At 47.6% G+C, this 12,511-nt stretch overlaps 1 protein-coding gene across 2 annotated transcripts in view; it reads right to left on the bottom strand.

The window, feature by feature from the left end:
* AP3B1 (adaptor related protein complex 3 subunit beta 1) overlaps positions 1 to 12,511 on the bottom strand; it is a 312,676-nt gene that overhangs the window by 132,385 nt on the left and 167,780 nt on the right. For both annotated transcript variants that reach the window (XM_030566153.1, XM_030566152.1), the window contains exons 16-17: positions 7,210 to 7,396; positions 6,111 to 6,241 (exon numbers count right to left, since the gene is read on the bottom strand). In XM_030566153.1, the coding sequence (XP_030422013.1) occupies positions 6,111 to 6,241; positions 7,210 to 7,396 (318 nt within the window). The remainder of the gene's footprint in view (positions 1 to 6,110; positions 6,242 to 7,209; positions 7,397 to 12,511) is intronic.

The raw sequence follows: 12,511 nt of genomic DNA on the forward strand, positions 1-12,511 counted from the left end.
ACCATGTTCTTTGAGGGACCAAACATAATCTAAGATTTCGGATACCGAAACTTCCATAGGGCGGAGATTTCTCTCTACGCACCAACAGGAGAAGCGTTTCCATTTTGCCGAATATGTGGCTCTTGTGGATGGTTTCCTGCTGCTCAAGAGCACCTCTCTCACAGGCGTGGAGCAGCGCAGCTCGGAACCAGTTAGCCACGCAGGAGCCACACCGCTAGGTGCAGCGACTGCAGGTCTGGGTGACAGAGGGACCCGTGGTCCTGGGTAATCAGGTCCGGATGAAGGGGCAGGGGAACTGGGTCGGCTACGGCCAAGTCTAGCAGCATGGTGTACCAGTGCTGTCTGGGCCATGCCGGGGCCACCATGATAACACGAGCCCTGTCTCTGCGCACCTTCAGGAGGACCTTGTGAACCAGAGGGAACGGAGGAAACGCATAGTACAGGTGGGTCGACCACTGGATGAGGAAGGCATCCGCTATCGACCCCGGCTCCCTGCCCTGAAAGGAGCAGAACGCTTGGCACTTCCTGTTCCCCTTGGACGCAAAGAGGTCCACCCGGGGATAACCCCACCTCCGGAAAATGGAGAGAGCGACGTCCGGTCGAAGGGACCACTCGTGTGACAGGAAGGATCTGCTCAATCGATCCGCCAGCGTGTTCCGTACTCCGGGAAGGAAGGAAGCCTTGAGGTGAATGGAGTGGGCTACGCAAAAGTCCCAGAGTCGTATCGCCTCGAGGCACAGGGAGGAGGACCTGGTGCCGCCCTGCTTGTTGATATAATACATGGTCGTCGTGTTGTCCGTGAACACGGCTACACAACGACCCTGAAGCTGATGACAAAACGTTTGGCAAGCAAGGCGGACCGCTCTCAACTCCCTCATGTTGATATGTAGCCCCACCTCCTCCTGGGACCATAGGCCCTGCGTCCGCAGGGTCCCTAGGTGGGCCCCCCAGCCTAGATCTGAGGCATCCGTTGTCAGGGATACCGAGGGCTGAGACGGGTGAAAGGGAAGACCTGCACACAATACGGACTGGTCCACCCACCAGCCGAGGGAATCTAAGACCTTCTGGGGGACTGTGATTAACATGTCTAGCGGTTGCCTTGGTCTGTAATGACTGATAAGCCACAGCTGGAGAGGCCTCATGCGGAGCCGAGCGTAGTCGGTCACAAAAGTGCACGCCGCCATGTGGCCTAACAGGGTTAGACATGTCCTCACTGACGTCAACGGGGCTGACCGCAAGCGTTGAACGATCGCCGCCATGGTCTGGAACCGCTGCCGAGGCAGCGAGGCCCTGCCCACAGTGGCGTCCAGGACGGCCCCGATAAATTCCACCTTCTGAGTGGGCCTCAGGGTGGACTTGTCTGTGTTTATCAAGAGGCCCAGACTCGCAAACATGCCGGTGATCACGCGGACATGGCTGTACACCTGCTGTTCCGACGTGCCCCGAATCAACCAATCGTCCAGATAAGGGAACACGTGGACACGGTTGCGCCGAAGATGCGCCACGACAACTGCCATGCATTTTGTAAACACCCTCGGGGCCGTGGACAGGCCAAACGGGAGGACCGCAAATTGATAATGACGAGCCCCCACAACGAAGCGGAGGAAGCGTCTGTGGCGTGGCCAAATGGCAACGTGGAAATACGCGTCCTGCATGTCGAGGGCGGCGTACCAGTCTCCCGGATCCAGGGATGGAATAATGGTCCCCAGGGATACCATGCGGAACTTCAACTTCACGAGGTATTTGTTGAGTTCTCGCAGGTCGAGGATAGGCCTGAGGCCCCCCTTGGCCTTGGGGATCAGAAAATAGCGGGAATAAAACCCCTTGCCTTTCTCGTTTTCGGGAACCGCCTCTATAGCTCCTTTGCTGAGGAGCGTCTGCACCTCCTGCCGAAGGAATTGCTCGTGAGAGGGGTCCCTGAAGAGGGACGAGGAAGGAGGGCGGGAAGGAGGGAACGAAACAAACTGCAGGCGGTACCCCGTCTGCACCACGCTCAAGACCCAGCGGTCCGATGTTATTTGGGACCACGCCGGGAGGAAAAACGAAAGGCGGTTGGAAAACGGAGGGGAAGGATCCGTAGGGGAAACTGTTACTGCGCCCTCGAGCGCACCTTCAAAATGAAGGCTTAGGACCAGGCGGGGGTTTTGAGGAGCCTTGGTTCTGCCCCCCTTGGTTCCCCGACTGCCTGCGCCTCCCGTTCCTGCCGCGGCGCCTGTAAGGGTCCTGCCGCTGGCGGAACTGGGAAAACGGCCGACGGTGCTGCTGTTGTTGCGGCCTAAAGGGTCTACGCTGTGTCACGGGGGTGTGCATCCCGAGGGACCGCGCAATGACCCGGTTGTCCTTTAAACTCTTAAGTCTGGGGTCTGTCTTATCGGAAAACAGGCCCTGGCCTTCGAAAGGAAGGTCCTGTATCGTGTGCTGGAGCTCTGGCGGAAGGCCGGAAACCTGCAGCCAGGAGATGCGACGCATCGTAACTCCTGACGCGAGGGTACGGGCAGCCGAGTCCGCAGCGTCCAAGGAGGCTTGCAAGGCCGTGCGCGCGACCTTCTTGCCTTCGTCCAAGATGGCCGTGAACTCTTGGCGAGCATCCTGTGGCAGCAGCTCCTTAAATTTGTCCACTGCCACCCAGGAGTTAAAGGCGTATCTGCTCAGCAGGGCCTGTTGGTTAGAGACCCTGAGCTGCAGCGCCCCAGCCGAATACACCTTACGGCCAAGGAGGTCCATCCGCCTGGCTTCTCTGGATTTGGGGGCCGGAGCCTCCTGGCCGTGACGCTCCCTATCGTTCACCGATTGCACTACCAGTGAACCGGGAGTCGGGTGAACATGTAAATATTCGTACCCCTTAGAAGGGGCCATGTACTTCCTCTCGACTCCTTTCGCTGTCGGAGGGATGGAGGCCGGGGACTGCCAGATAGTATTGGCATTGGCCTGAATGGTCCGTATAAACGGCAGGGCGACCCTGGTGGGAGCATCGGAAGAGAGGATGGTGACAATTGGGTCCTCTATCTCCGAGACCTCCTCTGCCTGCAGACTCAGGTTTTGAGCCAATCGCCTGAGGAGGTCCTGGTGCGCCCTGAGATCCAGCGGGGGGGGACTGTTGGAGGAGGTACCCGCCACCGCCTCATCCGGGGAGGAGGATGATGAGACCCCAGGCACAATAGTGTCCAACTGAGGGTCTTCCTCAGCCCTCGCCTCTGTCTCCGGAGCCGCAGCGGAGTCCTGCTGTTTGGACCCTTCGTCCCCTTCCGGGGAGGGAGGGGGGCGAGACAAAGAGGCTTCAGGGGCCCTACGCTCCGCAGTCGCCGGCCTAGCAGGGAGCTGCTGGAGGCCCTGGGCCTGATGGTACGCCCAGGGTGTCCAGAATCCCCACTGTGGGGGGCCTTGGTCCTGCAGCGGCGGATCAGCAAACAGCGCCGCCTGCCGGTCGGTGCCCAGCGCATAGCCGCTGTCCGTCTGGGAGGACACGGACGGCTGCCTGGAGGGCCACGGCGGGGCCGACCCTGGATGGTACGGGTCTGCGCGGGCCGGCACGGAGGATCGTCTCGGTGCCGGGGACCGGTGCCGGGAGTCATAACGGTGCCGGGATCGGGACCGGGATCTGTCACGGTGCCGGGCGCTGCTTCGGGACCGGGATCTGTCACGGTGCCGGGCGCTGCTTCGGGACCGGGATCTGTCACGGTGCCGGGCGCCGCTTCGGGACCGGGATCTGTCACGGTGCCGGGCGCCGCTTCGGTGCCGGGACCTACTACCAGCTCGGTGCCGGGAGATCGACCGGGACCGGGACCTGCCACCAGCTCGGTGCCGGGAGGTCGACCGGTGCGGCGAGTAGCGTCGGGACCTGCTCCTGGAGTCGCGGTGCCGGTGTCGACTGGAGCCTGACCGCGACCGTCTCGATGCCGACCGGTGCCGCGAGTGCGACCGGTACCGCTGAGGGGAGCGGTGCCGGGACTGCGAGCGGCGTCGGGATCTGGAGCGCCCAAGACGTCGGGGCCTGGATGGCGAACGACTGTCCGTGGGCGGTGCCGACATCATGGGCTTGCCTCTGGACGTGACCCGCACCAGAGGAACCGGGGGTGGCAGCCGAGTAGGCTCCGTCAGGGCAATAAGGTCCCGAGCCGAGGCGAAGGTCTCCGGTGTGGATGGGACCATTATCTCAACCCCAGATCTCATGGGGGAGCTCGGCGGCACCGGACTCAACAGACCCGCCGGGCCCGGAGTCAACGGTGCTGACGGTGCCGGCGGCGCCGCGGCCGATGTCGAGGCCGGGCGTTCAAGCCGGGTCTGCCTGGCCGGAGTATTAGACTTCGACGGCCTAGGCTCTGATTCCGGTGCCGGAGAAGGTCGGTGCCGAGGAGTCTTCTCGGTGCCGGAGCGATCCGGTGCCGGTGCCGAAACCACGGTCTGCGAAGTCGACGGGTCAAGTGCCGCCTCCATTAGGAGAGTTCGGAGCCTCTGATCCCTCTCCTTTTTTGTCCTCGGCTTAAAAGCCTTACAGATGCGGCACTTGTCAGATCTGTGCGATTCCCCGAGGCACTTCAGGCACGCTTCGTGGGGATCGCTGGTAGGCATGGGCTTCTTGCAGGCCGCACACTGCTTGAAGCCTGGCGAAACAGGCATGAGCCTGGCGCCCGGTGCCGGGAAGGGCTAAGCCCCCGGCAAGAAACTACTTAACAGCTATTTACTAAACTATCTACTTAACAATACTAATTAACAACTATATAGAACTAGAGATAAGCGATAAACAAGCGATAGAAACTAGGAGAGCTAGGGACGTGGAGGACAGCTATGCCGCGCTCCACAGTTCCAACGACCGACACGGCGGTAAGAAGGAACTGAGGAGCGGGCGGGCCGGCAGGGATATATATTGGGCGCCATGGCGGCGCCACTCCAGGGGGCGACCTGCCGGCCCACTGGAGTTGCTAGGGTAAAAAGTTTCCGACGAACGTGCACGCGCGGCGCGCACACCTAACTGGAATGGATGTGAGCAATCACTCGAAGAAGAACATGCTATGCCCTAGCCCTTGTAACTTATCTTATTGGCTGCCTCATTGTCCCTGCTCGTCTGACTGCCCACTAAGTATATCATATTTAATTTAGCCTGGCAGTTGCTCAGGACAGAGATCACATTCCTTTACAGAAGCTTTTCTGTTTTGGGGGCTGTCTAGCTCACCTCTGATGTCACAATAGTTATTTACACACACACACACACACACACACTTTTCAAAAGTCCTCCTGAATGATTCAGGAGGACAAGTCCCACTGACTGAATGGGACTTGTGCTCTCAGTTAGATGATTTTGAAAATAAAATCCCACCCATCACATATTCATGTGGCGCCTAGAGGCTCCATTCAGGATCAGGGCCCCATCATGCTACATGACATACAAACACACAGAAAGACTACACCCTGTTTTGAGTTCACAATTTAAGCATGAAATTAGTATGAAGGTGGAAGACTGATTCTTAATTAAAAAACTGAGTATCCCATCAGAAGATGAAGAAAAGTTATACATTGTGCATTTTAGGTTTTCTGAATAGATTTTGCATACCACTGTTTCATTCTCCATCCCCATTATCCTATGAAAGATATGCAAAGGACACATTCATGGTTTATCTTTGAGTTCGTTGTTCACTCTTGTTTATAATGATATTTTCTTATTTTCTTCTGTTTAGGCTTAGAGTGGATTAAAGGTTACATTAAATGGAAAGAAGTTTCTTTTACTGCAACTTATGCACCACCAACTGCAATCAAAATGTTTCTGCACAACTTACAAAAACTCAAACCAAGGTGAAGAAAACTCACGGAAGTGAGGAAGATGGAAGAAAGGAACATTTTCCATGAGGAAACACGCACTGCATCACAGTGGGGGAAATCTAATTTTTTCCCCCATGAAAAGGAATATTACATGTAGAATAAATATTTAAAACCTGGAAATCTCCATTTTCAAATGTAGGCCACATAAGATGAGTGGATTTAATTTATAATTTACACAAACCAAAAGAATAATTTAAAACCATTTTGAAGGAAAGAAAATCTTTTATATAACAAGACTATTTTATCTTAAATGTCTACAAATACGTTAAACAAAGTTACTCTTAATGTCAGCGTACCAACTCAATTACTTCAACATTTCGCACTGATGGGTCAGGCGCCACCTCTGGCCAATTAGATAACTCCAGGTACCCAGTGGCTTTGGTGTTCAAAGTATGAGATAAGGTGCCAAGCTGGAAACGATCCCTATCTATTAAAAAAAAAAGGGGGAAGGGGAAAAATATACAAACAACATGAGCTCTATATCACAAAGAGCAATCTTAATCATGGCTAAAGGTAATTGGCATATTACCTCAAATGTCATGGAATAAATATAAACTAGGAAGCTCTTCATAGGTCAAAAAACTGATTTCAGTCCATAGATTACAATAATCTCCCCCATAATGGTCAATAAAAAAGCTAATCAGTCAGTGTGTTTAGAGGTGTTGCTCTGAAATGTAGCTTCTCTAAAAATTACTTTACTGTGAATATTAAGAATGACAGCACAGCTAAACAATCCATATACATGTCTTGGCACAAACACATCCAGAATTTTAATATTTTTTTTTCCAAAATGAAGTTGCTTTTAGAGCTTTAGACCCAGGATTAAATAACTATATACAAATTAAAATGGCAAAGATTATATTTTTTATTGGGAAGATAATTATATAGTATTCTCTCCTATTAAAACTGTTTTGATTTTTAAAAATACCTAGAGGAAACAAGTATCAGGGAAATAGCCACATCTGAACAATAATCTGAATAGATTACATTTTTATTAAATTTCATATGGCTAATGCATTAACAATAGTTACATTAATATCCCTCTTAATGTGGACAATCTTGCTGAGCGGCAAAGATATCTGTCTAAATAAAAGACAAGTTTACTCTTACTTGAGATATATACTTTCTATTATCCAAATCAAATTTAAAACCAACATGAATAGAAATCAATACGCATGTTCAGGATTATCAGGTAAATATATGTAGGCAACATACAAACCAAGATGTTGTTATGACTTTAAACATTACTTGTTGAAAAGCAAGTGATTAAGCAAAGTGCATACTGTTCTCATTTGTATTTGCTAAGTGACACAATTTTAGGCATATTAGAAATAGAATATCCTGCCACATTGCTTTAGGCTATAAACATTCTGCAGATGATTTTGGCAGTCATACCTTTAAAAGGAGACTCAAGCAATGGGGCAGGTTTCTGTGCCAGAAATATTTTTTTGGCATATTTGCTTAAAGCTCCACTCTTCTCATTCGGAACAATAAGCTGCCTAATAAATCTTGTACGGTCTCTGATGTCGTAGCTTTGATCATACTTGCCGAGATTTAATATGTACTGGGTAAGCAATTTTGTCTGTGGAAGAAAACAGGACAAGAAGAGAATACAAGTTATTTATGATTATTGATAACTCTGGATAAACATATTTAAAGAGGTAATAAAAATGAATGGTTATGTCAAACAAATGTTGTCCATAGGGAATATGCATTTCTAATGCTGCAAATGGAATTTTGAAGCCAAACCACATGTCCTCTTCTGTACTGGGGAGGTGAATGCTGAGTACTGAGAAGCAGCCATGTGCTAGATTATTAAACTGCTGAAGTGGAAAGAAAGGCATCATTAAAAAAATAATCATATATGGCAAACCCGCTGAAGGGTCTACGTGAGGATAATGAATGTGGAAATACAACTAAAAACATGGCACTCAAAACTTAATCGGAAAAATATGCAGGACATCAAAACATCAGAGGGTATTAGGGGGCTGGCAAACTGCTTCTGCTGAGGTGTGTTTTATGAAGAGATACTGTCCCTGGCATAAGCAGTGTCTGCACTCTGACTGCACTCAGTTACTTTACCCTGAATTATGACCCATTAAAGCAGACACATGAATCACTGAACTGGATTACTGCAAATTATTTGCAGTGCATTTAGCTGTTACTTTTTCATAAAAGCAAGCTGCTGATGCCCTCTAAAAACCAGGATAAAAGACTTCTTCCATTTTTTTCTCGCAGCTTAAAGCCTTCTGTAATACCGGACATTTATTTATTTATGTAAGGGAGCAACTTATATTATCACAGCTTTTTACAGCATAATAGGATTTCCTAATTCAATGCCTGAGAATATTAACAGGAATTGAGTAATTTTAATAATTCACTTTAATTTTAATAAAACAAGAAAACACAGGAAACATATGAACATTCTGCTGCAAAAAACTTAGATTTACGGAACACAGTGTAAAGAAAATAATACTGTACACAGAGCTGCAAACCACTTATATAAATACATTTCCAAGCCATTAAAAAAAAACTGCTAAAAATAATTTCATCTGACAAATAAATAAATTTTCAGTGCACCAATCAAAATTGATGAATAATGAAGGGATTTTTAAAAAAAAAAACCCTAAATTTGTCAAAGGGAATTTTGTATATTGAAAAATAAAAGCTCCTTGCATATTTTATTTTTTGCCATGCATTTAGCTTTATTTTTGTGTTGTATTATAAAAATAACTCAAGAGTTTTAAAGTGTGGGATCGAAATTGATACCAATGTGTGTCTAAAAATGTCAAAGTAATGTATAATTTACTAGAAACATTCACTTTAATAATTTCCACTGTTACAGTGAAAATAGGGTTATATGACTTCCCATAGATGCAGATATTTTTTTCTGAATGATTTTGATTAATTGGTCTAAAAGTGAAAGAGTAATAAAATCACAGAGAACTTTATTTTTCCTCTAGAACATTGTGGGGTATGTAAATATATTACAAGATGCGCTATCATGAGAACAAAAGATTTGAGAAAATTACAATTTCTAATGATGAAAAGTATACTTCTCAGTGTTTTCTCTTTTCAGTGGGGTCTTCCTCCTTTCCCTTCTCCACTTTTATCAGGCACCTAATGGAGATTCTATCAAAAGGCTTATCCTTTCACAGTACCATATGAACTCTAGAAAAGGGACAGTGCTCTTTATTTTATAAAATATGCATGTTATAAAATAAATGTTTTTATTATGATATACACAAAGTAATATAATTGTAACCTCGTATTAGACAGAAAACATATAAACATCTAGACTCATGCAGAGTTCATGCTGTACAGTCCAAATTAAATGCACTGTCTTGGAAAGGGTGTTCTCGGTGCTAAGGCTTAAACTAAATCAGGTTATCGCTTCTGCAACATTTGCTATCAGGTCTCCCTGGCTGTAAATTAAAACTAACCCCCTCTCAACCTGACGAAAACTCCAACAGAACAGAGTGGAGAAGATTACAGCCTTTAATTGCATATTGCCACTGGGGCACATAGGTCCTTGCTGGCATGGAGACCTCACTTTATACCTCCCTGCACCAGCACTGGTGAACAAATTTGGTCCTGTAAGGTTTAGTTCTGATTACAAGCAGAATCTTTCCATTAAAAAAAATTTTTTTTACAAAATCCCAAAATCTACAATTAACTTATGTCCTGCAGTCATCATATAGACACAGGAGATTTGGATTCCTATAGCCCCACAGAAGAATGCTTTATGTCTTCAAGTTTCCTTCCAGAGCAGTAACTTGCTCAGAGTATCATATGAAGCATTCAATATGGAAATCTGCATGGAAAGACTAATTCTTCTTGTCCTGTGACAAGGCAACCAAACTTTCTAGAATATATGTGGAGGTAAATAATAAAAATTATGGCTTCTGGATTAACAAAAACAAAAAAATTACAACTAATGTATACATAGTTTTTGACAACAACTTTCCCAACAAAGGGAATAGTCATATGAGAGATTAAAAGGATTTGAGTTATTCTGGAGTGTGATAGAGCTCTGACCTTGCCCCCATGAGTCTGGCGCTTCTAGGCGGTTTATGCTAGCCTCAGTGGCTGACTGTGACCCTCCACATAGCCCTTCTCTCTCTAGGGCCAGGGTTACAGTCTACTGAGCCTTTTTCATCATAGGCCAGCAAGGAGGTTGGTGAGAGAACTCCCACAGTCTCTGTTGCCCCTGGGGGCTTATTTCAGAACAGTTTAGCCTCCTGCCCTGACAGGGATCTGACTTCCCCTCCCAGGAGATGTTCCTGTAGTGGTGGGTTGGGGGGAACCTGGGCCGCCCTCTACTCCAGGTTCCGGCCCAGGAACCCTAATGGTAGCAGCTGTTGGCAGCCAACCTTTCACTGCCAGAGTTGCTACGTTTCCCTGGGCCACTTCCCCACAGCTCTTCTGCTTCTCCCTTCTTCACCCTTACCTTAGGGCTCCCTTACCAATGGTTTGAGGGTGTCTTCATTAACCAGCCCTTCAGCCACACTTCCTCTCCCCTGGCTCTCTTCTGTGAGCCCTTTTTATAGTATCAGCGAGCCTTAATTAGAGTCAGGTGGTCGCATAAGCTTAATGGCCTCACCTGACTCTTTGCAGGTTAATTAGAGTCAGGTGTTCTCATTAGCCTGGAGCAGCCCCTGCTCTGGTCAGTCAGGAAGCAGAAAACTGTTAATCCAGTGGCCAGTATATCTACCTTCTGCAATTCTGCTGTACCCAGCTGCCTGGGTCTATCACAGGAGAAATAGGATAAAGAGGTCCAGCAAATTTAATTTGTAGCAGGAGAAGATAAAATGTCAGATATTTTTCCAATAGCATATCATAGCAGCACAGTTAAAGAAATATACCCCCTCCCAAGTTTGGGTGAGGATATTTGTTTCATAGATTTCATAGCGTTTAAGGCCAGAAGGGACAATTGGATCATCTAGTCCAGGGCTGACCAAACTGTGGCTTGTGAGCTGTATACAGCTCTTTTACAGTTTAAGTAAGTCTCCAGGAGCCTGCCCCACCATTCTCCACCCACCAGACTTGGTGTGGGGAGAGCTCAGGACCACTGCCTTGAAGCAGGGTGGTGGAGTAGGGGCTTCTCCCCAGCAGGGAGGGAGGTCTCAGAGCTTCTGCCCCGTAGGGCACACCTGCCGGGGGCTAGCGCCTTCAGTATGAGTAGGGCTGAAGCCCTGAGCCCCAGCAGGTGCCTCCCACAGGGCAGAAGTCCCGAGTCCCAGCAACCATGCCTCAGCTCTTCAACTTCTGAAGATTGTCATATGTGGCTCGGAGGATCAATAAGTTTGGCCACCCCGATCTAGTCTGACCACCTGTATGTCACAGGCCATCACATTTTACCCATATACTGAGTTCAATTACTTTAGTTAGTCTAAAGCCTTTCAGTCCTCAATTGTGTGCCACTGGCAGAGAAGAGACAAAGATCTGACTAATGCCTGAGGCCTTGCAATGGTAGTGAACTGATTAGGTGTAATACAGCTGGATCATCCCAGCAGATGATTTTACTCCACGCACCTGAGGAAGGTAAAAAAATCTTCTAATCTGACATTAGGGAAAGTTCCTTCCTGACCCCAAATCAGGTGACCAGTTTGACTCCAATTATGTAAGCAAGGCACACAAGCCAGGCATCTAAAAAAAGAGGATTCTCTGTCCCATATCGGAGCACTGGTTTCACCCTGCCTGTTATCCCTTCTCCAGAGGAAGACAGAGTGTGTATGGTCAATTGTGCAGTCAGAAGGAATCCTTCCTGATCCCTGAAAGTGAGCAGCTGAAGCCTTGAAGCATGAGATTAGATTAGTCATTATCTCAATGGAGAACTGCAAGTGTTACAAGCATGTTCAGGGCAATGCAGACAATCTTGTTCTTCCAATGGCTCAGGAAAGAAGAAGATCCAGGGAGATTCCTAAAAAATGTTGGGAAAGAGGAAATTTCATGCATAATAATTGGACACGTCCATTATATCAAGAATGTTGGGGTGCCATTTATAACAAAATGTAACATTGTTGGGTATACTAAATGGTTGCTTTTAGTGGAAGCCACACAAGAAAATACAGAAACAATCTCTGATACATTAGTAGCCACTAAATGACTGATAGATTCTCAGTTGAAAAAGAAATCATATCCTTCAAGTCTAGTGATATATTTGTGCATTGGAAGCTGCTTTCTTCATGACACATACTGGAACAGCTGAGGGAGTCTGTTGCAATGCTGAGTTTTATATATATTGGGAACGCTCAAAGAGAAATTATCTTCTGCCATTTCAGGCTAACCTCTTTGTCAGTTCCTTCTATGAGGGTTGAAGGTTAACGGAATAGACTATGAGCAGATTCTGTAAGTTGGAAGCAAGAAATGAGGAAGTGTTTGTTGCTGTTTGACCATTTGTTTCGCACCAACATCTGCTTTACATTGGTTCTACATCTGAAGAGATTAATTATTCCAGTTGACAGCAGATATGGCGTTCCCTTGTGAGAAGGCTGATTCCACAAACATTTCCTGAAATTCTCTGAAACTGAGAAGTATCTAAGTCAATTTTGAGAAGACAGGCAAGGAAGGAGCTATTGTGCAGTTGAGAGCATTAATTTGAAATAAGTAATAAAGCAAAGCAGCTGAATGACTTTCCTGCTGGAAGGATGGGGCTGAGAGGGCATCTGTTTCAGAGAAAACTTTATGTGGAGGA

The sequence above is a fragment of the Gopherus evgoodei genome, chromosome 6, assembly GCF_007399415.2.
Source record: "Gopherus evgoodei ecotype Sinaloan lineage chromosome 6, rGopEvg1_v1.p, whole genome shotgun sequence".
NCBI classification, from domain to species: domain Eukaryota; kingdom Metazoa; phylum Chordata; order Testudines; family Testudinidae; genus Gopherus; species Gopherus evgoodei.